This window comes from Lathamus discolor, chromosome 13 (assembly GCF_037157495.1).
Source record: "Lathamus discolor isolate bLatDis1 chromosome 13, bLatDis1.hap1, whole genome shotgun sequence".
Classification (NCBI taxonomy): Eukaryota; Metazoa; Chordata; class Aves; order Psittaciformes; family Psittacidae; genus Lathamus; species Lathamus discolor.
The window spans coordinates 3,238,413-3,266,067 of NC_088896.1; the positions used below are offsets into that span (position 1 = coordinate 3,238,413).

The 27,655-nt window shown below is 62.2% G+C and overlaps 2 protein-coding genes across 2 annotated transcripts; one reads left to right on the plus strand and one right to left on the minus strand.

The window, feature by feature from the left end:
• The first annotated feature begins 1,231 nt into the window (after nt 1-1,231).
• On the plus strand, nt 1,232-3,317 carry AANAT (aralkylamine N-acetyltransferase). Its single transcript, XM_065693225.1, has 3 exons — nt 1,232-1,388; nt 2,096-2,250; nt 2,882-3,317. Exons 1-3 carry the CDS (start codon nt 1,232-1,234, stop codon nt 3,185-3,187), a joined length of 618 nt encoding a protein of 205 aa, XP_065549297.1. The 3' UTR covers nt 3,188-3,317.
• An 801-nt stretch (nt 3,318-4,118) lies between these two features.
• Nucleotides 4,119-26,166, minus strand: RHBDF2 (rhomboid 5 homolog 2). Its single transcript, XM_065693504.1, has 19 exons — nt 26,087-26,166; nt 16,823-16,961; nt 15,276-15,425; nt 15,044-15,168; nt 13,168-13,360; nt 12,883-13,095; nt 12,466-12,591; nt 11,973-12,106; nt 11,094-11,306; nt 10,656-10,767; nt 10,120-10,194; nt 9,586-9,747; nt 9,339-9,439; nt 8,806-8,869; nt 8,595-8,689; nt 8,334-8,409; nt 7,777-7,877; nt 6,818-6,971; nt 4,119-5,920 (listed from the first exon to the last, which is right to left on the minus strand). The coding sequence occupies exons 3-19, from the start codon at nt 15,399-15,401 to the stop codon at nt 5,501-5,503; spliced, it is 2,490 nt and encodes an 829-aa protein (XP_065549576.1). The 5' UTR covers nt 15,402-15,425; nt 16,823-16,961; nt 26,087-26,166; the 3' UTR covers nt 4,119-5,500.
• Nucleotides 26,167-27,655: the final 1,489 nt, after the last annotated feature.

A 27,655-nucleotide genomic window follows, 5' to 3' on the forward strand; every position in this document is an offset into this window, starting at 1 on the left:
CTGGCAGCTGGGGCTGTCTCTGGGTGCCTGGTGCGAGTCCATGCTGGGACACCTCAGCGCACGCATGGTGGCCCAGCACTGACCGCTCGCTCACACACAGCCGTGCTGCACCGTGAAAGCAAGAGCATCACAAGGAGCTTTCCCCCGGAAATGCTCACTTTGCATCCTCTTGGCATCCTGCAGCTGCAGCCCACCCTGCCTGTCCCAGGGCTCTGCTGCCTCTCCCCCTGCCTGGCTTTGCCATGGGCTGGGAGATGCTGGGCAGGATGCTCAGCCCCACGCCTGCTCCTCCTGCTCCAGCTGTCACACCCAGCCCTGCCCCTGCTCTGTCCCAGCGCCCAGACCTCCTAACTGGTCACCAGGCTTCTGTCACCCTGCTCGCTGTGTTTGCTAGAGCCCATGGCTGGTGCCAGCCTCCTGGTCCTCCCAGGCACTGGCCCCAGCTCACAGTGATGGCAATGGGGGCACTGTGGGTGGGTGTTTGTTTGCATATAGCATAGAACCAAGGAATGGGTTGGGCTGGAAGGGATCATAAAGCTCCTCCAGCTCCAACCCCTGCCACGGGCAGGGACCCCTTCCACTGGAGCAGCTTGCTCCAAGCCCCTGTGTCCAACCTGGCCTTGAGCACTGCCAGGGATGGGGCAGCCACAGCTTCTCTGGGCACCCTGTGCCAGCGCCTCAGCACCCTCACAGGAAGAACTAGTGCCTTATACCTAACCTGAGCTTCCCCTGTTTCAGTTTGAACCCATCACCCCTTGTCCTGTTGCTACAGTCCCTGAGGAAGAGCTCATCTCCAGCATCCTATATGTATCTATGATTATATATATATATATATATATATATATATATCTCCTCACATGTATAGGAGAAGGGTGCCTATCCCTGTGTGTGATCAACAGGTATTTCCAGCAGCCAAGAGCACTGGAGAAGTTTGGCTGAAACCAAGGGTGCTGCTGTCAGGACCAGTGGAGCTGCATCTGCAGAGAGCCAAGAAACAAAGCAAGGAGCCCATTTGCTCCGGCTGCCTGAGCAGTGGAGCAGTGGGAAACCAGGCGGGACCAGGAGCAGGAGCCGGAGCGGGACCAGGAGCAGGAGCAGGAGCAGGAGCAGGACCAGGAGCAGGAGCAGGAGCAGGAGCGGGACCAGGAGCAGGAGCAGGACCAGGAGCAGGAGCAGGAGCAGGAGCAGGAGCAGGAGCAGGAGCCGGAGCAGGAGCAGGAGCAGGAGCAGGATGTCGGTGCTCAGCGCGATGCCTTTCCTGAAGCCCGTCCATGTGAGGTCCCCCCGCAGCTCTCCCGGGCGCCAGCGCCGCCACACGCTGCCTGCCAGCGAGTTCCGCTGCCTCAGCCCCGAGGATGCTGTCAGCGTGTTCGAGATCGAGAGGGAAGGTGAGGCGCTGCCTGGGGTCCTGCCTTCCCTTTCCTTCACCCTGTGCTCCTTGAGGGCACGTCCTGGTGGCAAAACCCTCCCTGTGTGCCCTCATGGGTGACGAGAGAGGGACTCAGCGGCTGTGGCTTGTGGCCAGGCCACCATGGGCTCCCTAATGAGGTGCGGAGGGGCTGCAGTTAATGAGGTGCAGAACCATGGCCCTCAGCTCACCCATCCCCTGGGCAGCCTGGGGTGACCCTGGACCAGATCTCCCCGAACAGCCCTGGGAGCCAGTGAGCAGCGGGGAAGCGGGAGGAAGGACACCACGCTCTGCCTCCCGTCACACTGGGAGATGCACCCCGGCAACCTTCCCTCTTGCCTGCATCCCAAGCACCCCCAGCTCCCCTCTCCCAAACTCACCTGTCCCATTTCTCCGTCCTCTCCAGAGGGAGATGCCGGGAGGGAGGGTTCCTCTCAGCACCCACTGCAGTAGCCTTGGAATCAGCAGCAGGAGCCTGATGGGCCATGGGGGGCTGCTTTTGGATGAGCAGAGCTGCTCCCTGGAGCCACCCAGGCCCCTCAGAGCTCCTTTAGACCAAGTAGGAAGCAGGATACAGGATCTCTCCCCATCACATCCTGCTTTCATCACCTACATCAGTGCTGGGGGTGTCCCAAAGGGTCTGGGTGCCCCTGGTCCCCCCCTCCACTCACTGCTATTCCCCTCCAGCCTTCATCTCTGTCTCTGGGGACTGTCCCCTCCACCTGGATGAGATCCGGCACTTCCTGAACCTGTGCCCGGAGCTGTCCCTCGGCTGGTTTGAGGAGGGGCGGCTCGTGGCCTTCATCATTGGCTCCCTCTGGGACCAGGAGAGGCTCAACCAGGTAAGAACCAGACCCTGTTACCCCGGCTCGTGCACTGGGGACCAGAAGCTCCCCGGGGCTACCCAGGCAGTGTTCTCCCAAGGCCGCGCTGGGGTAAATGAACTTCCTCAGTAATTAATTTTACTGATGCTGTTAAAAATGCGCCAATTAATTCCCCTCAGCATTCATTTCAGGATTAAAAAGCCTCCAAGGATGATGGGGGGATGGCAGTGGGACCCCTGTACTTATGGGGAGGATGTGGACCTTGAATTTGGGGTTGTTCAGTCTGGAGAAGAGAAGGCTCAGGAGGGACATGATGGCTCCCTGCAACTGCCTGACAGGAGGATGGAGCCAGGAGGGGCTGGGCTCTGCTCCCAAGGAACAAGGGATGGGACAAGAGGAACCGGCCTCAAGCTGCCCCAGGGCAGGTTTAGATGGAGCTGAGGAGCAATTCCTGCCCCAGAGGGTGCTCAGGCATTGGAACAGGCTGCCCAGGGCAGGGCTGCAGGCACCGGCCCTGCGAGTGCTCACACACGGTGGAGACGAGGCCCCAGTGCCATGGGGCAGGGGTGGCCTCGGCAGGGCTGGGCTGGACCGGATGAGCTGAAAGGGACCCGCGCAGGACGGGCCCTGACCCGCGCTCCCCCTGCAGGCAGCGCTGACCCTGCACCGGCCGCAGGGCTCGGCCGTGCACATCCACGTGCTGGCCGTGCACCGGGGCTGCCGGCAGCAGGGCAAGGGCTCCATCCTCATGTGGCGGTACCTGCAGCACCTGCGGGGCCTGCCCGCCGCCCGCCGCGCCCTGCTCATGTGCCAGCGCTTCCTCGTGCCCTTCTACCAGAAGTGCGGGTTCCGGGCGCTGGGGCCCTGCGCGGTGACGGTCGGGGACTTGGCCTTCGTGGAGATGGAGCACGCGGTGCGGGGTCACGCCTTCATGCGCAGGAACAGCGGCTGCTGAGCGCCCGCAGCCCCAGCCCCGCGCATGGCGACGGGAGGCAGCGGCCCCTCTGCATCCCCACCGCAGCTCCGAGGCCGCCCCGGCTACAGCCGCCCCTTTGCCTTCCAGCCGCGGACGGCCTGGTCCCATCCCAGCGCTGACCCCATGGGCTCTGCTGCAGCCGTGGGTGGGCTGCAGGGCTAAGGGCCCCCCGGGCATGGAACGGTTGGGGGTCTCTGCTGATTTAAGGGTGCTCAGAGCCACAGTTTGCAGAGACACCCAGTAAAGCCCGTACACACACGTGCCCCAGCCCTGCAGCCTCCCCAGCCCCACCATGGCCGAGCCCACCCTTGAGCAGCCCCCAGACCAAGCAGGGGCCTTTGCAGATGCTCCCCTGCCTGCAAACATCCACGCAGAGCCCCTGAAGCACATCCCCAGCCCCACACTGTGGAGCCTCCCTTGGGGGCCACTGCAAACCAGTGCCCCCCAGACCCACGTCTGGCCCAGGACAAGCCTTCTGCAAACACCTCAAGCTGTTGTCAAGCAGCAAATAAAGGCACGGTGATGGTTTTCTACGCAGCCTGTGTGTGTTTGTGTCCTGCTCTGTCACCTCGCCACAACAGCCACAGCCAACAGCCCTTGGGGCATCTTGGCTTTAAGGGAGATGGGGTAAATCCAGCCCTGGGTCATTCAATGAAGGGACACAGCGAGGGGTCTCTGTCCTGGGGCAAGGTGAAGGGGGTCCATGGGTCTTTTCACTGCAGGTATTTGGCTTCCCCTTCTTGAGACCCCCAAAATCCTGTCCCCTGAGAGGAGATGCGGGGAGCCCAGCCCTGCACCCCAGGGCATCAGCCCCAGGCTCATCCTCCCTCCCTGCCACACCAGCCACCACCAAAACCACCGCAACAGCCGAAAGCGCAGCATCCCCGCACCCGAGGAGGGAGAAGAGGCCTTTGTGTCTCGTTAAATACAGGTAGAAATTTATTAAGGAAGGGAAAAAACCCACAGCTTTTAAAAAAGTATCAAAAAGAGACAAATGAGGTGAAGTGTCTGCCTTCGGCTGGAGCAGCAACGGAGGGGTGGGGGTGAAAACTGGCCCATGGAGGGGGGAAGGCTGCAGGGAGGGATGGAGGAGCCACATTGCTGCCAGGCTGACCCCGGGAGCAGCTGTGGACAGAGGGAGCTGAGCTCCCAGCCCTTGAATACTCATCCCAGGACACCCCAGCTGGGGGTTTCCCACCTTCCCCCGTTTAGCAGTGCTGAGACCCACCAGCACCAAAGCAACACACACCAGGGAGGGACAGCCCGGGTCCAAACCAGCCCAGAGGGGTCAGTGGCCCCAGGAAGGACCTGCCTTCACACTGCGGCCGGCAGCAGGGACGGGGTGATGCTGGGGAGCAGCGGCCAGGGCTGGGGCAGGCAGGGGAGGAGGACGGCGGCTGCCCCATCCTGCACTTCCGTCTGCACCGTTCGAGGTGCGAGGGCTCCTGGGTCTCTGTGCTTTGAAGGAGGAAAGGGGTAACGATAGGGACTGGAGGCAGCAGCAGAAGGGGGGAGCACAGACAGCTTCCCAAGGGGTCTCTGGGCTTCAGGAGCAGCCACACAAGCACCCAGCGTGTTTTCCTCCATGCCTCCCTCCTGGCCCTATGAACACAGCACGTGCAGCCCCTCTGCTCCCAAAAAGGGAATTTCACTGAAACGAGGGGGAAAGAAACGCCCCTGCCCCAACTCCTGCCTCTCCATCCAGCCCAGGGAGCAAGCACACGTCTCCTTCCATTGCCTTGGGGGAACAGGAGATGCGAGAGAGGGACTGACAAACACCTTCAAAGCCCAGCTCTGAACACCTCAGAGCCGCAGCACAGACCCTGGGGAGCCCAAAGTGGGGAACCCCTGGCCATAAAGAGCTGCAGGTAAATACCAGTGCCCCTGCAAAAAGGGGGTCGTGTTCACAGTATGAGCTGCAGCACCCGGGGCACCGAGGTGGGATGGGACCGGGACAGGCTGAGGCACAGGCAGGGCACCCCAGCAACATCCCCCCCCCAAGGCTGGGGGCCCTGGATGCACCAAAACCCCACTTCCCTTGAGCCCTTCCCCACACAGGCAGCAGTTGGGGTTGGTCCCCAAACCAGTTATGGGCTTTTCAGCCCCAAAGGGGTGCAGGGCTGGCTCCAGCCCCACTCCCCACTGCACCCCCAGTGTTTAACAGGGGTGAGCCCAAGGATGAGCCACGCTCAGGGTCTGCCTCATCCTGGAGCATCTCCAGCAGGCTGGTGGGGGACCCTCCATGGGCAGCATCACCAGCGGTGCCTCTCCCAGTGCCATCCCCACCAGCGGTCAGTGCAGGACCTGCTCCAGCTCGTACTTCTCGCAGAACTTGCTGGTGAAGGGCAGGCAGGTCAGATATTCCACCCAGCGCCAGTTCACCGGGTACACGTAGAGCCACACCACCAGCGAGGCGAAGAGCCCCACGAACACCAGCAAGGAGACGATGATCATGGCTCGCTTGCGGTACTTGTCCACCGTGCCGAAGGTGATGTAAGGCAGGAAGGCGAAGGAGAGGAGGAGGCCGCTGAGGAAGCCGAAGAGGTGGGCGATGTTGTCGATCCAGGGCAAGAGACCGCAGACAAAGAGGAAGAGGACGATGCCGAAGAGGTTGAGGAAGGCTTTCCAGGGTTTCTCCAGCACTTGCCAGCTCTGGAAGAGCTCCACAAAGAGGCAGGCGAGCAAGCCAAACTGGGAGCCGGCAGGGCCCACCTGCAGGGATGGGGAAGTCAGGACTGACCCTGCCACATCACCCCAGACACATCCCTGTGTCCACAGGGACCACAGAATCCCAGCCTGGTTTGGGTCGAAGGGACCTTAAAGCCCATCCAGTTCCAACCCCTGCCACGGGCAGGGACCCCTTCCACTGGAGCAGCTTGCTCCAAGCCCCTGTGTCCAACCTGGCCTTGAGCACTGCCAGGGATGGGGCAGCCACAGCTTCTCTGGGCACCCTGTGCGAGCGCCTCAGCACCCTCACAGGGAAGAGCTTCTGCCTAAGAGCTCAGCTCAGTCTCCCCTGTTTCAGTTTGAGCCCATCACCCCTTGTCCTGTCACTGCAGTCCCTGATGAAGAGTCCTCTCCAGCATCCCTGTAGCCCCCTTCAGACACTGGAAGGATCATCTCTTCCCCTTGCAAAACACATTTGGCTCCTGCATCCCTCCTGGGGCTGCATTTACACCAGTGCAGGGCTCAGGGGAGGGAGCAGGGGAGGAATAGGAGGGAAGATGCTGGTGCTTTCCATGACTCAGCAGCCGGCAGCATCACCCCCTCCCTGGCCCTGTCCCGATGCACCCCAGGGGATTAGGGTGCTTGGTGTGATCTCATTTAAAGCTGGCAGGGTTTGGTGCCAGCAGATTAGCCATCTGCCCGCCCAGGGACCCTGCACACACACTGACACGTGGCAACGCGTGACCCACACGTGTGAACCACACATATGGGGCAGAGACCCCCCCTCCCCTTGCCATGGGGACAGCAAAACCGGTCAGGGGATGAGAGCTCTGCTTTGCAGCCCCCTCCACAAACCTCTGGCAGGACAGTCTGGGGATGGGTGCCCTGGGGAGCTGGCTGGTTTGGGGTGATGTGGGACAAGCGCCCCATCCCAAGCCTCACCTCTGCCCTGTATGGCAGGAAGATGGCACTGGCCAGGTTGCCCGTGATGCCGCTGAGGATGAAGATGATGGAGATGCGGTGCCAGCCTGCCAGCTTCTCCAGGTCCCTCAGCACCGTCATCTGGAAAGTCACCGACACCAGGCAGTGGATGATGCTGCGGGAGACACCATGAGTTAGAGACCTCCTGTCCTGCCATTGCCCCTGCCCAGCCCTCCCACCCGCTGCCCCAGGCCACGAGAGAGCTGACAAAGCACCCTGAACAGCACTTGCTGTAGTCTGGGCTGTTCTCTCCTCTTCTCTCCCAAGCCATTAGGGATCACAGACAAACAATCCCAGCCCGGTTTGGGTTGGAAGGGACCTTAAAGCTCCTCCAGCTCCAACCCCTGCCACGGGCAGGGACCCCTTCCACTGGAGCAGCTTGCTCCAAGCCCCTGTGTCCAACCTGGCCTTGAGCACTGCCAGGGATGGGGCAGCCACAGCTTCTCTGGGCACCCTGTGCCAGCGCCTCAGCACCCTCACAGAATCACAGAATCACAGAATCCCAAGGGTTGGAAGGGACCTCAAAAGATCATCTAGTCCAACCCCCCTGCAAGAGCAGGGTAACCTACAGTACATCACACAGGAACTTGTCCAGGCGGGCCTTGAATATCTCCAGTGTAGGAGACTCCACAACCCCCCTGGGCAACCTGTTCCAGTGCTCTGTCACTCTTACAGTAAAGAAGTTCTTCCTGATGTTAACGTGGAACTTCCTATGCTCCAGTTTACACCCATTGCCCCTTGTCCTATCACTGGTTCTGCCTAAGAGCTCAGCTCAGTCTCCCCTCGGGCAGGTTCAAGCCATTCCCCTTGGCCTGTCCCTACAGACCCTTGTCCCAAGCCCCTCTCCAGGTTTCTTGGATTCCTTCTGGGTTTCCTCCCAGTGGATACCCCGGTCCCCAGGACACCGGGGCTGCACTCACCCAGCGTGCAGGAACAGGGACAGCCACAGGCGGTAGAACTGATCGGGGACCTCCGGGTTGAGGAAGGGCAGGAGGCCGCAGACCTCGTCCAGGCAGTGCACCTGCAGAGGCAGGAGGGCTCAGGGGTGATGGGGGCTCAGCCGCAGCGCCGCGCCGCAGGGAGCACAGGATGGGTCACAGGGAAGCCACGCGTCAGTTGTGGGGGGGGACCCTGGCTGCTGTGAGGCACCCACATTGCTCCGGTGCTGGGAAGGGAGCAACCAAACATCCCTGGTGCTGCAGGAGATCCCGAAGGGATGTTTTCCTGCCTGGAATGTGCCCTTCCCAAGGACACCGGTGCTGCCCGGGCGAGGCTGGCTCAGGCACTGCGTTCCGTCCTACCCACACCCCAAGTCAGGCACGCAGTGACCAGAGTCCAGCTTATAGCTGGGAAAGTCCCTGCACTTTGCATCCCACCCGCATCCCATTCCACAGGATACTTTAAATCCCTTTGGCATCAGCATGGCAACGTGTGACCTGCCTGCTCCCATGTCCCACCGTGCCTCCCAGCCCCATACCTGCGAGCAGAGCGTTGCCTCCTCATGGAAGTAGCCGTGCATGAACTCACAGTATTCCCGCGTCGTAATCTCACAGCTGGGCAGAGGCAGGAGCGGGATCACTTGGAGCTGAAATCGCTCCCATCCCCATAGCATCCCCCTCCGCTCCCAGCAGCCACTGCACTGCCCACCCCAGTGAGGATCCACAACCTCCCTCTGCCCCCGTCTCCAATGGGACAACAAGAGGCAGCAGTGGTGGATGCGCCCATCGCTGTGACCCACCTGCCCTTGGTGCCGATGCAGCAGGGCCGGCCCTTGATCTGGCAGTCCATGTGGGTGAAGCCGCTGTGGTTGGTTTTGGTCTCGTAGGTGCAGATCTAGAAGCAGGAGCCATGGATGGGGTCCAGCCCCAGGCTCTCCCCAGAGCCCATGGCCAGCCCAGCCTCCCATGGAGGTGCCACCACGGTGCCTCACGGTGCCACCAGGCTCTTACCGGCCACTTGGTGATGTCGTCCGGCCACACGTGGGGTGGGTTGGATGCCGGCTCCTCGCATGTCCTGGTGGGAGGAGAGAGGTGGGGGTCAGGATGGATCCCCCCAGCACATCCCTCCCTACAGACTGGTAACCCCTCCTTAGGCACAGACAGCCCTGGGACCTGCCCCTTCCCCTGGCTTAGGGGGATTCTGCACATCGGTGTCCTACAACACCCCACAGCAGCACCTTCCATGGGTGAACCCCCCCCAGCCCCATCGATGCCCCCTCACAGCATCACCCATCCCAGCAGAGCAGGGCAAGCAGGGACCAGCGCAAGACGACGGCATCTCCCACTGCTCCCTGTGTTTAGGACAGACCCCACCTCGCTTTCCCCACTGACTCCCTCCTTATCATTGCCATGGTGTGTGAGACCTCCCAGTCCCTTGCACAAGAGGATTCAAGGTACCCAAGCTGCAAACACGGCACCTCCATGGTGCCCCATGCACAGCTGGGTGACCATGGCACCTCTCCCCAGCCGTTTGTCACCCCTACCTGGGGTCCTGGTGACACACAGCCCCTGACGTCCTCTTCTCCCCCGAGCCCAAGGCTGGTGCATTGGTGCCCGGCCACTTGATGAACGTTGCCAGCGTCTCCTGTGGGCAGGATGGATGGAGAGACTGAGGATGCGGCCGCGAACGCCCCACTCTGACCCCACATTCATCCTGCCCTGGTGCTGTGCAGGGTGGAGATGGCTTCCCCCTTTGCTGCAGGGATCCCCAGCGCTTCCCGGTGCACGCACCGAGCAGTCCTGCGGCAGGGTCTGGATGCAGCCCGAGTTGTCGTTCTGGACGCAGCATCCCGAGCCACGCTCCCGGTCCCGCTCCCGCTGGATGAGCCGCTCCACCTGCTGGTCCTTCCGGATGCAGGGGGAGAACTTGGCTCCCAGGTGGATCAGGTCGATCTGGGAGGGAGACGGCAGTGCAGGAGATGCTCTTTGGGTCCCCCTGTACCCCCCCTTCACCCACCAGCTGCCCTGGGGAGAGCGCAGCAGGGGCAGAGGGTCCCCATAGCCCTTGAATTGCCATTACCCTGGTGGGAGGGGAGGCAGGTGGGAAGGGGATTGGGTCCCTTCTGAGCATCCCACCATGATGCTGCAGCTCTGGGAAGCAGGCAGCAGGTCCAGAGGGATGGGGGTACCAAGGGCTGGGATGAGGGACTGAGCTTCTTCCTGGGGAGAGGAGCACCCCAGGGCTCGGGGCAGGGGGAGCAGTGGCTGGTGGGGGGCAGAGCCTCGGGTGGGGGGCGAGGGGCAGTGGTCCAGCACAGTCCTTACCGAGCTGGGCCCGATCCAGAAGTTTTCCTGCTGGATGTACTTGACGCTCTCATAGACACCCTTGTTCCTCAGCACCTGCAGAGCCAGGCCGGGGTCAGCACTCGCTCGCTCTGCTCCTGGGGGGCTGAGCAGCCCCTTTGTCCCAAGGGAAGGGCTGCTGGGTCCCACAGCAATGTGGGAAGGAGAGCAGCTCTGCCGGAGCATGTGCGGACTCCTGCCCTGGCTGTTTAATGGAGCCTCTCAAGCAGCAGGAGCCAGCAGCAGCAGCCCAAGATGCTCCCAGCCCCAGCAGGACAGCGTGGGGACACTGGTGGGCACGGTCCCCCCCGGAAGATGGATCCCTGCTCTGCTCTCCAGCCTGGGTACCAAGGAGGCACTGCAGCTGGCTGCTGTTGAACCCCAGGGGCAGGATCCCCTCTTTAACACCCGCTGGGGTGTGACAGGCACCCTTGGGCACCAGCCTTGCTTTCCTCATCAGCCGCACATCACCGCAGAGCTGGGAGGCCACCAGCCCAGCCAGGAGCTCTTAAACTTACTAACTCTGTCGTCACGTGCTGGGTGAAGCCGATGGGAGCGATGCCGTAGGTGCCAATGACCAGCAAGGTGATGAGGATGTGGACAAAGGTGATCCAGTAGGTGAAATACGGCCTGTGGAGGAAAGAACCCAAAATTGGAGCCCAGCTCAAGGAAGGTTGGATCTTAGGCAGAAGCTCTTCCCTGTGAGGGTGCTGAGGCACTGGCACAGGGTGCCCAGAGAAGCTGTGGCTGCCCCATCCCTGGCAGTGCTCAAGGCCAGGTTGGACACAGGGGCTTGAAGCAAGCTGCTCCAGTGGAAGGGGTCCCTGCCCGTGGCAGGGGTTGGAGCTGGAAGAGCTTTAAGGTCCCCAACCCAAACCAGGCTGGGATTCTATGGTGGGCAAAGGGATGCTGCAGTGCCCCAAGCCCTGATCCCCGTCCCACGGGTGCCTGCTCACCGGTGGCTGTCGGTGATCTCCAGCTGTGACTGCACGATGCTGCTCAGGCTGCGCCGGTACGTCCGGTTGAGCCACTTGCCCACCACCCCCAGCCCGTAGTAGCGCTTCTTGCGGTCGAAGGCGAAGTGCTTCACCTTGGAAGCGATGCGCCGGCCTCGCCGCGGAGCCGGCCCGGCACCAGCCCCGGCCGATGGGAGCCGGGCACCCTCCCGCCTGCAGAGAGAGGAGAGACCCGCACGGGCTGGAGCCAACGGGGCGGGGGTCAAGAGGCAAACGCGGGTCCTGCCCCCGGGCCACAGCAACCCCGGCAACGCTCCGGGCTTGGGGGGAGCGGCTGGAACCTGCCCATGGAACGGGAGCGGGGGTGCGGAGCGATGGAGCTGGGCGGGAGCAGCCTGCGCCCGGGCAGCCGGGAGGCCCCCAGCGTCCTGGCCTGGGTCAGCCCCAGTGCGGCTGCAGGGCCAGGGCAGGGACTGTGCCCCTGCGCTGGGCACTGGTGAGGCCGCACCTCGGATCCTGTGCTCAGCTCCAGGCCCCTCACTGCGAGAGAGACATTGAGGGGCTGGAGCGGGGCAGAGAAGGGAATGGAGCTGGGGCAGGGCCTGGAGCACAGCGGGGATGGGGAACGGCTGAGGGACCTGGGGGGTTCAGATGGAGAAGAGAAGGCTCAGGGGGGACCTGATGGCTCCCTACAAGTGCCTGGCAGGAGGATGGAGCCAGGAGGGGCTGGGCTCTGCTCCCAAGGAACAAGGGATGGGACAAGAGGCACCGGCCTCAAGCTGCCCCAGGGCAGGTTTAGATGGAGCTGAGGAACAATTCCTGCCCCAGAGGGTGCTCAGGCACTGCACCATGGCAGGGCACTTGGGAGCTGGTACTCACGGGGTGGGCTGCTCCACCTCAGGGGACACCCTGGCATCCTCCCCCACCGGGTGCATCCGCAAATAGGTGGCTGAGAGAGGCGGCGACTCAAAGACGTCGTCAGGCATGGAGTACGTCTCGTCGTGCATGTCCATCTGGAAGCAGGATGCAGATGTGTTCTTGCGTGTGTGAGAAACCTCCTCCCCTGACCAAGCCTGCCCATCACCAGGCCAGGCTGGCTCCAGAGCCTGGGGAGGGGGTGATCTCCACTGACATCCCACCAACTGCACATCACAAGGTGTGAAACGTGCCCACGCTGGTGGCATCACTCCCTGCCTCCACCAAGGAGCATCACCAAGACCTGGGCTCTGCAGTGCCAGGCATAGAAGCCACCAAGGCCCCTGTTCCCAGTGCTGGGTGAAGCACATGGGGGGCCCGTTAGAGCCCCACTCCACACCCAGCCCCTGTGCAGGGCACCAGGACCCTCCCTGCTCCAGCAGGGAACAGCACTCGCCTTACTGAAGAAGGATGAGTCCAGGGTATCAGCAGCATCCACTGTGTCCTCGTCCATGAAGCTGGGGTACATGAAGCTCCTCTTGTTCCTCTGCTTGGGAGCCAGTGGCTCCAGGACAGAGCGTCCCTTTGGCAGAGGAAGCGAATGGGGGTAAGCAACCAGAAGCCCCCCAGCTTTCGCAGCACCGAGGGCTTCTTGTAGCTCCCCTCCCCTAAACCAAGTGGCAAGGATTAAACCCCAACAGGCCTCCATAGGGGCTGGAGAGCTGCAGGAGCTTCCCGGCTCCTCGGGAGTGAAACCCAGAAGCCGCTTTCTCCAGGGATGTCCGGTTTCCACCAGAGCTCCCCTTTGAGCAGAGCCCAGGTGAAACCCCACCAACGGGACGGAGCTGAAGACGATGACAGCCCCGAGACTCACGCGGAGAAGGGCTGCGGCCGCCTTGAAGCTCATGTGGGCCACAGACTCTCTCTTCCTGCGCGGGAGGCGGCTGTAGCCCGAGCGGATGCTGTTGAAGGAGGCCAAGGAGACAACACCGGGGGTGAGCGGGGGCAGGACGTGGTGGGGCGTGTGGGGCCGGTCGGTGTCATCGGGGTGGCGGAAGGGACGGCCCCTGGCCAGCGGGTCCACGATCTGGAGGAGGGCAGAGGCGTCAGCGGGGGGACAGCGAGGCCGGGAGCCGGACCCCGCGCCGCGAGCATCTACCTTGGGCATCTTGGCGGGCTTGGGTGACTCGGTGGCTTGGAAGGAGGGCACCTCCTGGCTGGGCAGCTCCAGGTCGCGGTAGGCGGGCTTCAGCTTGCCGTACCTCATGCTGCAGTGCTGCAAGCTCTTGCGTTGCCACTGCTGCCGCTTCCCCTCCCAGTCGCTGCTGACACCAAACCACTGCGCCGTGCCCCTGCGCACACCGCGGGCACACTGAGCACACCACGGGCACACTGCGCACACCAGGGGCACACTGAGCACACCGCGGGCACACTGAGCACACCGCGGGCACACTGAGCACACCAGGGGCACACTGAGCACACCGCGGGCACACTGAGCACACCACGGGCACATTGAGCACACCAGGGGCACACTGAGCACACCGCGGGCACACTGAGCACACCAGGGGCACACTGAGCACACCGCGGGCACACTGAGCACACCGCGGGCACACTGAGCACACCGCGGGCACACTGAGCACACCGCGGGCACACTGAGCACACCAGGGGCACAGTGAGCACACCACGGGCACACTGAGCACACCGCAGGCACACTGAGCACACCAGGGGCACACTGAGCACACCGCGGGCACACTGAGCACACCACGGGCACACTGCGCACACCACGGGCACACTGCGCACACCACGGGCACACTGCGCACACCGCGGGCACACTGAGCACACCACGGGCACACTGAGCACACCAGGGGCACACTGAGCACACCGCGGGCACATTGAGCACACCAGGGGCACACTGAGCACACCAGGGGCACACTGAGCACACCGCGGGCACACTGAGCACACCACGGGCACACTGAGCACACCAGGGGCACACTGCGCACACCACGGGCACACCAGGGGCACACTGAGCACACCAGGGGCACACTGTGCACACCACGGGCACACTGAGCACACCAGGGGCACACTGAGCACACCAGGGGCACACTGAGCACACCGCGGGCACACTGAGCACACCATGGGCACACTGCGCACACCAGGGGCACACTGAGCACACCAGGGGCACACTGAGCACACCACGGGCACACTGAGCACACCAGGGGCACACTGAGCACATCAGTCCCCCACCATGGGTACCACCGTCCCACCCAGGCATCCTCCTCTGGGGCAGGTGATGTGTGTTGGGGTGACTCGGAAGGGTGGTTTTGACCTGGCTATGGGTCTCAATGAAGGGATGCTGCAGAGATGTCACTGCCCCTTGGGTCTCTCTGGAGAGGTAACTCCATTGAGACCTGCACCGTGCACAGGACAGGATGGGCGGGGTAATGGGGTTTTATGGATTGGCAGGAAATGGGTTTAAACTGAAACAGGGCAGATTCAGGTTAGATCTAAGGCAGAAGCTCTTCCCTGTGAGGGTGCTGAGGCGCTGGCACAGGGTGCCCAGAGAAGCTGTGGCTGCCCCATCCCTGGCAGTGCTCAAGGCCAGGTTGGACACAGGGGCTTGGAGCAAGCTGCTCCAGTGGAAGGGGTCCCTGCCCGTGGCAGGGGTTGGAGCTGGACGAGCTTTAAGGTCCCTTCAACACAAACCAGGCTGGGATTCTATGATTCTACGGTGTTCAGAATGCATCAGCTCCGGTCTGCAGCAGACATCCAGCTCGAGGAGCTTGTGAAGGTTCCACATAAACAGGGCTCAGAAATGCCCTCAGTGTACAGAACAGTGTGGATGAGCCCTAAACAACTGCTGCAGGATTATCCCCAGTGAGTCAAAGCGGAGCTGCACAAAACCCTCAGACACCTTCCCTTTGGAGACACAACTCTCATCCCATCCCAAGCTGGTACCCACAGTCACAGCACCCCGACAGGGACCGAGAGACCCCTCTGGTGACCCAGCTGCTGCCAGAACCCTTCCCAGCCCTCACTTTCGGATGCTCTGGGATAGGGAAGTCTGCCGGCGGAAGCCGGGCCGGCGCTCCAAGCCATCGGATCCCTTTGAGCGGGGCTCCTGCAGGCTCTTGCTCTTTCTGTAGATGGGGACCTTGGAGGGCTGGAAGGCAGAGCAGGGTGTTAGGGACAGGATGGCGTAAGGGGGTCCCTTAGGGACAGCAGCCCCCTGAGCCCAGCGTGGGATGGACACAGGTCCCCATCTCTCACCTCCTTGCGGGTACCATCCTCCTCCGCCTCCCGGGGGGGGATGACGATGGACAGGTTGGGGGGCTTCTTGCTCTGCAGGCGGCTGCTGCTGGAGCGGCTGCCCCCGTTCTTGTCCCCGGCTGACATCTCGGGCCGGCAGCAGTCGGCAGGCTGGGGGTGCACAGAGTCAGTGACAGGGGAAGAAGCATCTCCCCTGGCTCCCAGCAGGAGGGGGGGGCTCACCAGTGGGATCCCACCAGCCTCAGCCCCTGTGCTGCTGAGACCTCGCCACCATCAGCCCAGCTGCTGTGTCCCCAGGCCCCACACCCCCTCCCTGGGTCTGGGTGGGCAGGGGCGCTTCCATCAGGACCACCAGCAGCATCCCTTCACCTGCCAGGAGCAGAGCGAGGGATGTCAGGAGTGACGAGTCAGAGCACCTCAACACCCAGCACGTGCCTATGGGATGCTGGGGTTTGACATCCCATCAGGATGCGCCTGATGGGATGCACACGGGAGCCATGCGGTGGCCCTGCCAGCCCATGGCACACGGCTGCAGCTCTCACACACAGGGACACCGGGCCCCCCTGGTTGGACACAGCAAGGGAGTAAAAGCAAAAGCCTGAAAACACCCAATTCACATCCCAGCCTGTCCCACAGCCCCGTGTCATGGATGGCTCCTCCGGCAGCGAGGGGCTGGGGCAGCCCGGGACACCTCCAGCCATGGGGCCAGCACCTGCCATGTGTTGGGTGCCCCACGGGAGAGGAGATGCAGGACATTCCCTCTGCACGTGCAAAGAGAGGCCAGGCTGGGAGACTGAATCCTGCCCGGCACCACATGCCAAGAGGAAGAAGCTTAATGGCCAAGAGGTGGTTAATTCCGCAAGCAATCCCATCCCAAGGGTCCCTGCAGCCCAGCTCCACCTGGCAGGACCTCACAGGAAAGGTAATTCCATGTGAGCATGAGGAGGGAGTTCCAGATCCTATTAGGCGCTATTAGGGAGCATGACCACCCCAGCCCCCTCCCGTCCCCCCGGCCACGTGCCAGCACCCAGGGGACTTGCACAGGTCTTAGGAGCATCTCCTGTCCCCCTCCAGGCACAGCCATGGCACAGGGATGGTGCCACAAGCACCAGCATCCCTACGGGATCTGCTTCTAAGAGGAGACAGGAGATGGCCCCCTCCATCCAAGGGGGACACCCTGGGGGCACAGGCATCCTGCTGGGCTCCTCTGCTGCAGCCCAGCACCACTGAGTGGAGCTCAGAGCCCAGCGGTGCCACCGGCTGGAGCCAGGCTGAGAGAGCTGGGCTGGGGCAGCCTGGAGAGGAGAAGGCTCCTGAAGGGGAGACCTGAGAGCAGCTCCAGTGCCTAAAGGGGCTGCAGGGAGAGAGACTTCCCTGCCTCCCCTCCTCCCCAGAGGCACCGAAGCAGCACCCTTGGGTGCTGCCGGCAGCTCAGCTGCTGCCTCACCCCTCGCTGCCACTGAGCACCAAAGCTGGGAGCACCCAGCTCCCACCTTGCCTGTGGGGGCTCAGAGCCAGCGCTGGTCCCCACACCAGGGCCTTGCTACCTCATAAGAGTGGTGGAGATCCCACGGGGCGCGTCTCGATGGCAAACACCCGCAGCAGCCTTCCTCCTCCTCCTCCTCCTCCTCCTCCGTCCTTCACGCACGGGAGCTCCGGAGCAAGGCCAAGCTCCTCCTGCCTCACCTGGGAGGGAGAGAGGCTGCAATGAGAACCCACACACCGGAACACGGGAGAGGGCTGCAGGAGCAGTGGGGTGGAGGGAGAGCGGAGCTCCGTGCTCCCCGGGCTCTGGGGATGGAGCTGCCGGCCGCCAGACACCAGGAACAGGGACCAGTCCCGGCACAGGGCAGCAGGAGGAGGGGAAGGCACCGCTTGCAGTGATGCACCTTGCCCTGTGACAGGGGAGCTGCATGGGCTGGGGGGGAGCTTTCACCCACCGCTGCCTCCCAGGCCCAGCTCTTGGGAAGCGGGACAGCTGCAGGGAATGCCGGTGCCTGGCCGGGGTGCTCCAGAGCTCTGAGCTGGGAGAACGCCAGCCCCACAAGCAAAACTTTCCACCCCGCTGGTGAGCTGGAGACGCTGTTTGTTTGCCTCCCAGGGAATGAGCTCAAAGCGCCAGCTGCTCCGGAGAGCCGGGAATGGGAACACGCTGGGCTCAGAGCAAGCCCTGCGACACCCTCATCCACGCTGGGGAACAGCTCTCAGGGTGGGAGCCAGCCCAGGCAGGAGCACAGAAACCGGAGCCGAACTGTGCTGTTCAGAGGTGTGAGAGGACGTGGTGCTCTCACAGCCCCATCCCAAAATCCCATCCCCATCCGCTCCCATCACAGCCCAGCAGCCCTTGGCTTCCTGGCCAAAGCAGGTTTAAACCCCAGGTTCATCCCCACCGGCGCCGGGTGCAGCGCGGGGCCTCCTCCGAGGTGACGCAGCTCCCGAGGGATCTGGCACATCCCGTCGGCACCTGCCATCCCGGTCACGCGGCACAGCCGGGGCTGCTTCCATGGCTCTGTGCATTAACACAGGATTTGGCACTGGGAGAAAGCAGGGAGGAGGGGAGCAGCCCCCAGGGGCTGAAGTCCCCTTGGCCACGTGGGTTGGGGACAGCAGCCGCCCCCAAGCACGGGTCCTGACCCATGAGAGGTTTTACCCTGCGCCAGACAGGGAAATCCCTTGGGAATGGTGCTGGGAAGGTGTTTTCCCAGCTCCCCATGTGTTTGGTGCTGGCACCCAGCCCCTCCAGCGCTGGCACCACTCTCACCCAGCATAAGAACAGGCAGCCAGTGCCTCCATCCACATCAACCCTGCCACCAGCTCAGCACCCCCTTGTCCCCATCACCCCCAGCCCCGGGATGGGGAGCATCCCATCAGGAGCACTGCTCTGCCCCACTGTCCCTGGTGGCTGCTGGTCCCCAAGGAGCTCGGGGTGGCTCTGCCCTGGGGACAGGGAAGAGAGGTGACGTACTGAGCTGGCATGGGGGGGATGGCTGTGTGAACACCCTACTGTGGGGACAAGGTGGGTGACAGCAGTGGGGGGGGGGGTGGTGGTGGACATGGGACTCAGCACCCAAAAGCATGTCCTGAGCTTTTGGAGCTGTGCTCTGAGCTGGAAAGAAGGGCTCACAATGATACTTCAGGGAGGAAAAGATCTCCAGGGAGGGGGAAATGCAGTGGGAATTCTGCCATCACCCACGGGGGGTTAATAAATGGGCAGGGGGTGGAGGGGGATAGCATGGGCTGGTCCGTAGGAGCTCCCCCACCATCTTCACCTTCCCTCTCACATCTTTCTTGTCCACTGCAGCTCACCAGAGCCTGACATCCAGCAGCAGGGATACAGCAGCAGGGGGTGAAGCCCCCATCCCCTCCCGAAAGAGCCTGGGACAAGGTTTTGGTCCTCAACCAGGCAAAGCACACGGAGGGTGACCAGGGCTGGCTCCCAGCCCCGGGGTGGATGACGACAGACGCTGACCCAAGGAAACACACCCAAGGAAGAAAGCGATGGAAAAAGTGATGCAGCTCGCACGAGGCGTCAGCACGGGACACACCGGGATGCTCTGAGCAACACAAAGGGACCATCAGCAAGGCCAGGTGGTGACCTGGGGACAACCGAGCACAACCGCTGTACGAGACACTGGAGACAAGCCTGCAGAGCAGCGCTGGTGGGATGCACAGGCACTCGAAGGAGGATCAGGATCCGTCCCCCTGAGCACGTTGGTGTGAGGGGAGGCAGCATTAATGGCACTGGAACACAAGTGCATCGGGCTGGTGCAATTAAACTGGGAGCGAAAAGTGCCTCTGAGCCACGCAAGGGTGCAGGGCCCAGAGCACCCATCACCCTTAATGGAGGCACCACGAGCCCCTGTTCTTCCCTCTTCATCTCCATAGGGGAGCAAGAAAGGGGTCAGCAATGCCATGGAGCCTCCAAAACACCCCCAGAGCCACCGCTGACACTCACACCCAAGAGACCATTAGAGTCTAATGGCTGTCTGAATAATTCATGTGAAAGACCTCTCTCAAAGCTGGAGCATCCTTAAGTGCTGCTCCCGGTTATTAACAGTCCTGGATGGGAGAGTTAATTGGTGCAATGGCTCTGTGCATCAAGCCCCTGCGGGCTCACACTGGAGCAGAGGACCCCTGGCACAGCCATGGCCATGGGGATGCCATCAGCCACGGTCAGCCCTGCCATGAGCACCAGCGTCCCCATGGGAGCGTGCCCTGGGGCACAGGCATCCTGCTGGGGCTCCTCTGCTGCAGCCCAGCACCACTGAGTGGAGCTCAGAGCCCAGCGGTGCCACCGGCTGGAGCCAGGCTGAGAGAGCTGGGCTGGGGCAGCCTGGAGAGGAGAAGGCTCCTGAAGGGGAGACCTGAGAGCAGCTCCAGTGCCTAAAGGGGCTGCAGGAAACCTGGAGAGGGGCTTGGGACAAGGGCCTGTAGGGACAGACCAAGGGGAATGGCTTGAACCTGCCCGAGGGGAGACTGAGCTGAGCTCTTAGGCAGAAGCTCTGCCCTGTGAGGGTGCTGAGGCGCTGGCACAGGGTGCCCAGAGAAGCTGTGGCTGCCCCATCCCTGGCAGTGCTCAAGGCCAGGTTGGACACAGGGGCTTGGAGCAAGCTGCTCCAGTGGAAGGGGTCCCTGCCCGTGGCAGGGGCTGGAGCTGGAAGAGCTTTAAGATCCCTTCCAACACAAACCAGGCTGGGGTTCTGTGCTATTTCAAGCTGCCCACTCCCGTCTCCCACATCCCTGAGCCATGCGGTTGGCACCAACACCCGAAGCAGGATCTTTAACCCCATCTCCAGCAGGGCTGGGGTAGCAAGATGGGGTGCGGATGCCCAATGGGTGGCAAGACCCCAGGGGCGTGCAGGCAGCAGCGCACACCTCACCCACGCTGCCATTAGGAAATCCTCTCCCATTTGCTGCGCCGGGAAGGACATTGGGCAACCAGAGCGGGTTTGTTCAGCTTGGCAGAGCTCGGAGCACGCCCGGGAAGGAAGCGGAGCAAGTGGGGAGATAGAGCAGCCGGGGGGGCTATGCCGGGTGCTGCTGATAATGAGGCAGCGCAGAACCCTCGCACACAGCCCTGGGCTGGGCCTCCCCGCTGCAGGGGTTTGATTCCCTGTGTATCCAGCATTCCTGGGTGACCCCGCTGGGAGCAGCGTGGAGAGGGAAGGATTTGCCTGCCACATCTGGGAATGGGTTGAAGGAGCCACGCAAAGCACTTCCCGCACCCCAGACACAGCCTGCTTCCCATCCTCATTAATATTTACCAGCACAGCAGCCCCATCCCCAGCACAGTGAGTGCCAGCACCCAAATGCTTCCTGACCTGCTGTGGTGGGCAGGGAGCACCAGGGAGCTGGCTCACCCACCCCACAGCTCCCCACTGGCCCTCCCCGTGGGGCTCCATGTACCCTCACAGCAGCATCACCCCGAACGGGCAGCACTGCCCGGCCCTGCTCTGCTTTCTGCAGTGCAGATGCACTGCCTGGGGCGAGGGATGCTGCTGGAAGGGCCCTGGTCGTGCAAGGGGACCCGCAGCCCAAGAGCGGCCTAGGGAAAGCTCTTGGCTTTCCGGAGCTGGAGCCCAGGCACGTGGAGGCTTTGAGTCACCCCAACGGCTTCGGGCAGAGCAAAGGGCAAAAGTCTCCCCTGGCAAACAGGCACCCCAGGCAGGGCTGCAGCACTCTCCAGCCGCGAGAGCTCTTCTCCAGGCACCACACGGATTCCCCAGGCTACCGGGGTTGATTAGACTTGGTTTTACCTAAGAACCGAGTAACTGCTCGGAGCTACTCCAATTCCTCAGCAGCTTGGCTTAAACACAGGGTGCACGGGCACGATGGCGGGAGCGCTTCTGCCCTGGCCGTGACTTCTGGAAGGGGCTGCAGGGTCCCAGGTTGTTCTTTACCCAAGGCAAGGGAGGGCGGCCTGCCTGCAATCCCCACACCAAAGGTCATTGCTGAGTCCATTCTCACTTCCCCCTTCCTCTTGGTGCGAGGGGACGCTGGGGATGGAGGGGCCGTTTCTTCCTCTAGCTCCGAAAAGCACCCATTTTGAGAGCAGCTCCTGGTGTGAGGGCTCAGGCCAGACTTCCCCAACGCCCACTGCCTGTTTCAGAGAGCACGAAGCCACCCGGAGAGGCACTGGGATGGGAGGAACACCCCGTACTGGCAGGGGTTCCCCTCGCTGTGAGCCCTGAGCATCCACGTGGGATGCAGCGGTGGGAGGTGGTGCTCAGCCCCACGCAGGAATTCAGCTCATCCCAGGCACAAGACAACCCCCGGACGAGCCCCCTCAGAACAAGCTCCCTATCTCTGGGAACAGGCTCCTTATCTCGGCTCAGCCATTTCAAGGCTGCACAATTCTCCTGCTCGCCTGTGCAGAGCGAGAGGCCCATGCAAAGGGATGCCAGAGCTCTGATGTCCCCCTGGAGCCAGCAGCTCCCTGAGGAGAGGGGACAAGGACCTTGCTGCATCCCTTTGTGCTGTGGGTGAAGGTGGCACCTGGGGGCTGCCCTTCGGTCACCCCACCAAGCCATAGTGTTCCCCTGGCCCCACAGTTCAACCCAGGGAAGCTGCTCCCTGCCCACCCCTCTCCTCCCAAGCAGCAGATGAGCATGGGCCATGTCTGACCCTCATTGCCACAAGGCCAGAAGCTCCCAGATCTACACCCTGCAGAGGAAAACCCACTCAAGAATGGCTCATCCCCATCCAACACAGCACAAACCCAGCACGGGGGATCCTACACTCACCAGTGCCTAAGGAAACCGTGTGATGCTCTGCCCTCATCACAGCATCACCGTGGACCCGTGCCAACAACACACTTAGCAGCCTCTCAGCTGCCAAGAGCTGCTGATGGGGTCTCCCCGACACCATTCTCATCCTGCTCCTGCCTCCATTCCCTGTGCCCATAGGGAAGCCACAGAGCCCACCGCAGGGGCTGGAGATGCTGATTTTTAAGGGGCATCTCCATGTCTTCCCTAGGAGCACTCGGACTGGGTTAAGCCACCACGTGCATGAGCTGGTTATGGCATCACCCATGGAAAAGCCTTATGCCAGCAGCGTGGTGCCGGTCCCGGCAAGACTTCCCTGCTCACACCACAGAGGAGCCAAGGAAAGGGCAGGACATGCCAAGGATTCACCCCGTGAGCTCAGCGTGCAGCCTTTGGGCTTCCGCATCATGGGAGGTCACTCCCAGCCCTGCCCGGCGTTCCTACAGGATGCCCAATTACAGGGATAACCATGGCACGTCCCCGGCACAAGCTGCTGCACGATGGAGCGGTGGCAGCGTGGAAAGGAGCATCACTGGGTACCACACTGCTTCCTGACACCACACCAGCGGTGTCGAGCGAGCTGGTTTGCACCCGCACTCCCTGCTCTCGGGGTACGGCTGCAGCAGCAGGTCCTGCACCCGTGGCTGCTGAGTGTGACCTCGAGAGGAGCTTGAGCAGGTTTCACAGGAGACCTTCACACTGACTCATTGGTGCCATTTCATAATGGGGAACTGAGCGCTGCCATACAAGAGGACTCCCTGCTTTCCCAGCCCCGGCTGCTCCGGCTGGGAGCGGCTTCCAAGGACTTCAGCAAAGTTCATACAGCTCCCCCAGATTTAAGTTTCTGGAGGAGGGAGGAAAGGGAAGCCCCCTATGGAAAACCTCTTAAATCCTTGATTTCCACAGGGCTGCAGGCTGCTCCCAAACCAGACATTTGGGGCTGCTGTAGTGTGGCCAGCACCCTGCAATGGTGGCCCTTGGGGTGCAGGTCCCTAAGGACAAGGGGGACACAGGAGTCCTGCCAAGCAGAGGGCAGGGTTGGTTCCGGGGCCACCCAAGGCATCCTCGCTGGGTCCATTCCCCACCCTTAATACCTCCTGAAGAGCAGAACCACCACCAACCGCTTTTTGTTTTGGTATTTAAAGAAATGGGGATTAAGCGAAAGAAGGGCACCACTGCCAAGGGTTCCATCCATACTTGCAAGGACACGCACAGCTTGGAGCCTGGGAAACAGCCACAACCCAAAGCACCACATGCTCCCAAATGACACCTCCTGGTTCCTTGTAATTAAAAGGGACCATGCCCATCTCCACTGGGGGCTCATCGTGGCACCAGCCATCTCCCGGCCCAGCAGGACAGCAGGGACCAGTGATCATTAGCGACAGAGCTCTTCGAGAGGACAGTTTGTGATCCCATCACTTGTGGGCTCATAGGGATTTAAGTTATCAGTTTGCAGCCCTTACCAATTGACTCCTTTGGTGCAGAGCCCCTGCCAGCACCAAGCCCAAGCTCGCTCCTCTGCACTCAGATCCCTACAGGGTTCCTGGGAAACAGGGGGATCTCTCAGGAGCCCTGCACTGGCCTGGGCAGCTCCCAGCAGGGCTGCCACACAGGGACAGCGAGAGAAGGACAAGCCCTCCTTGCAGAGACCAGGGCTCCCATCACCACCACTCCATTATAATCCCCTGCTGGCCTGTTCTCCATCACCCACCCCACACTTTCTTTGGTGACAAGTGCTGCTTCGCCTCCAAGCTCATCCTGAGGGCTGCTGTCAGATTAAGACTTACAACCAGTTTGAAGAAGCTCTTCCCTGTGAGGGTGCTGAGGCGCTGGCACAGGGTGCCCAGAGAAGCTGTGGCTGTCCCATCCCTGGCAGTGCTCAAGGCCAGGTTGGACACAGGGGCTTGGAGCAAGCTGCTCCAGTGGAAGGGGTCCCTGCCCGTGGCAGGGGTTGGAGCTGGAGGAGCTTTAAGGTCCCTTCCAACACAAACCATTCTATGATTCTAACCAAAGGGATGAAATAAGGATTGATTTGGGGGATCCCTCAGCTTCATTGTCAAGAGTTAAACGGGAGCAGCACCAAATGACAAAACACAGACCCAGAATACAGCTGTGTGCTTGACTTCCAGCCCAGTGCAGCCAAACACTGCCTCAATTCCAAAGGCATCCCGAAGAGTGCAGCCCCCAGACAGACCTAGCCCAGCCAGCCTGCATCCCAGCCTCCGAGCTGCTCTCCCAGCACCCGCTGCTCCTGCTGCACACATCCACGCTGCGGCAACGCCACCCTCACACATTGAGGGCTCACACGTGCACTGAGAGCAACACCAGGCTTGCAGAATTGGTACCGGGACGCCTGTTTCAGCTTCAAGCCCCGCTCCCCACGCTGTGGTTTGCCCTTTCTCACCCAGGGCTCACAGGCTGCAATGCAGCTGCATTAGTGCCCAAGGAACCCTTGGCCAGAGGAAGCAGGAAGGCCATGGGGGCTTGCTTCAGGCACCTGCTTTCCAGCAAACAGGAGCAGAACAGGCAGAAGCCGCCCTCCAAATGAGCAAGTGGCGTTAAGTAGTGATTGCTCCCTTCACTGCAAAGGGCTCGGAAAAGCAGACCCAGGCGCAGCAGCTGGGGAGCCCAGGAAGCCACTTGTGAAGCCAGCGGCGCCTGGGGTTACAGCACCTCCGTTTTGTCCCCGGCATGGCCACAGTTGAACCCTCCAGCTTGTTTTGGAGGTGGGATATTTCCAAGCTGCTTGTTTCCCACTTGGGAAACAGGCAGGAGCCAATGGGTGCTGCTTCGGAGGACACAATGGAGTGAGCTGAGCCGGGTGGCATTTCCCCACTCAGGACATCCATGGGACTGTGGCTCCTGAGCGCTCCAGCGCAGGGAAGTCCGGGACGGCGTCAGTAATGATGAGCTCAGCCTGGAAATCCCCGGGAGCCAGCATCCAGGACTCAGGCACAGAGGCAGGGAAGTGTCCCAGCTCCCCACGGCCTCGTGGCGGGCAGGATGACGCCGTGCTGGGGAAGAGGGCAGGTACTTCCTCTTGTGCAGGGACCCAGTGGCGACAGCACAGCCTCCCGGCTCCCCTTCCCCTGCAGAGCCCTGGGGTCTCAGATGCTGTGGGCACCACAACCCAGCTGTGGGCAAGAGGGACAACCTCTGCCTGGTCCTGCTGGCCTGGTGGCAGAGCAGGACCGAGTGAAGCTCAGCCTCACCCCTCAGCCCCAAAGCCACTGAGACCCAACAACAACAACAACCCAACGGGCTAAAACACCCACACGCAGCATCCCCCCGCTCCCTGCGGGGTGCTCGTACGGGTGCAGGGTGACCGAAGGGGCTGGTTTGTTTGCAGAGGGCTGGCAGCAGCGCTCCCACTTCAGCAGCACGTGTGAGCGCGCCGCAGCCTCTAAACCCAACCTCAAACCAGCACCAACAACAAAGCCCCGGCTCCGGCGGAGGGGAGGAGAGGCCGCTGCTCCGGGGCAGAGCGGGAGCGGGCAGGGACCCGGGCACCTGCCTGCAGCTTCGGGGCTGCTGCCGCTTTCCAAGGGCACTGAACACCCGCAAACCAGAAACAAACCCGCTGGAGCACCCGCTCGTTCAGCGGGCCCGGGAAGTGGGTTAGGGCTTCCCCCCCTGCCTGGGCAGGGCAGCGGGCAGGGACCCCCCCTCTGCTTCCCCACCGCCCGGGGCACACGGCCGGGGCACCCCGCCGGGCCGCGCACCCGCCTCCCCCGCGATGAAGAGGAGGAAGAGGAGGGTCCCCCCCGCTCCGCCCCGGCTGCCCGCTCCGGAGGGACACAGCAGGGGCAGGGGGATCCGCGCCGGCCCCCGCCCGACCCCGGCACAGGGGCCCGGGGGGCCCGGGGCAGGCGCCCACCGCCGGTGCCGCGGGCAGGGCCGGGCCGGGCGGCCCCAGGGCGGGAGGAGCGGGCGGAGGAGGAAGCTGGCGGGACGCGGCCGGGCACAAAGCAGCAACGAAACCGGACGGGCACAAAGCGAAGCGGCCGCACCGGGACCCCGCCCGCTCCCGACCCCGACCCCGCTCACCCCGGTGCGGTCCCGGTCCCCTCGTCCCGGTCGTGGTCCCGGTACCGGCCGCCGCTCGGCACCGCCTCCACCTGGGCTGGGCGGGGCCACAGAGGGGCGGGGGCTCCAGAGGGGCGGGGCCTCGGGCATGGGCACCGCCCATCGCGTCACACGTGGGTGCTCCCGCGGGCGCCGCTCTGGGCAGCGGGCGCCTGGCTCCGGGCTGGGAGCTGAGCCCCGGCACCGGGCACCGGACCAGTAGGACTGGGCACTATCAGGACCGGGCAGTACCAGGAATGGTCCCCATTAGGACTGGTCAGCGCTAGAACAGCTCCTATTAGGAGCAGCCACTATTAGGACCGACCGCTATGAGGACCAGACAGTATTAGGACTGGTCACTTTCAGGGCTTCTCATTACTAGGACCAGGCTCTGTGAGGACTGGTCGCTATTGGGACCGGCTAAAACTTGCACCAGTCACTATTAGGACAGAACACTTTTGGGACTGACCACTATTAGAACTGGTCACCATTAGGACCAGCAACTACTAGAACTAGCTACTATTAGGACTGAACTGCTATAACAACCGGTCACTATAAGGACCATTCACTATTGGGACTGGTCACTATTAGAGCCAGCTACTACTAGCACTGGTCACTATTAGCACTGACCACTCCTAGGACCAGTCACTATTGGGACCCCAGGGCATGGCCCTGACTCTACTCCCCAGCAGCAGGCACCCTGGGTGCTGGCAGTGTGCCGGGCATGGTGTGGGCTGCCACATTCCCAAGTGCACAGCAGGTCCAGGCAGGTCCTGCCGGGCGGGTGAGGTGGCAGGATGTCACAGGGCTGGGATCATGGCACTGGCCACCACGGCACTCCGGCAGAGCTGAGCCCTGGGGAAGCTGCCCCTGCTCCAGCGCCCTCAGCACAGCATCGCTCTTCCCAACAGCCTCACGCGCAGCGTCCTCCCATCCCTATGGAGAAGAGTAGGTGCTGGCAGGATGTGAGGAGCGAAGAAGAGACCTTTTGAGGTTGGGTTTGGCACGGCTGAGGCTCTTACACAGGAAAGTATGCACTGGGTTTTGCCGTAAAATAAATCCTTGCTTCATGACTTGCTGCAGGTCTCAGGCTGAATTTACAGCTGGGACCACGGATCTTTGCTTTGCCATTCAAAACTGTATTTTCCCTTTATTTTTACCTTACCAGTGCATGGATGCTTCAAAAGAGCCCACTGCACTAAAACTGTCCCTGGGGATGCTGCAGTGCAGGTCCAGCTTGGATTTGCTGATGTCTAGTACGGTGCTGAGCTCACAGTGGCCTCCACTTTCCACTTCCATGGGTTCTTGCTCAGCAAATCTGCTCCTGGTTCCTGGTAGGAAAAAAAAAGGGTGGAGAAAGCTTCTGTTTCCTCCCAGCTCCTTTGAAGTTACACTTTGAAGCCGCTGGAGAAAGGAGAGCCCAGCGGGTGCTGGGGACAGACACCCCGACGCAGGGTGGGTGCTCCCTGTGACTCAGGGGTGATGGATGAGTGAGGTGAGGGTGTCCCCAGCCACAAGCTGGGGCAGGCAGCAAGCAAGGACCTGTGCCAA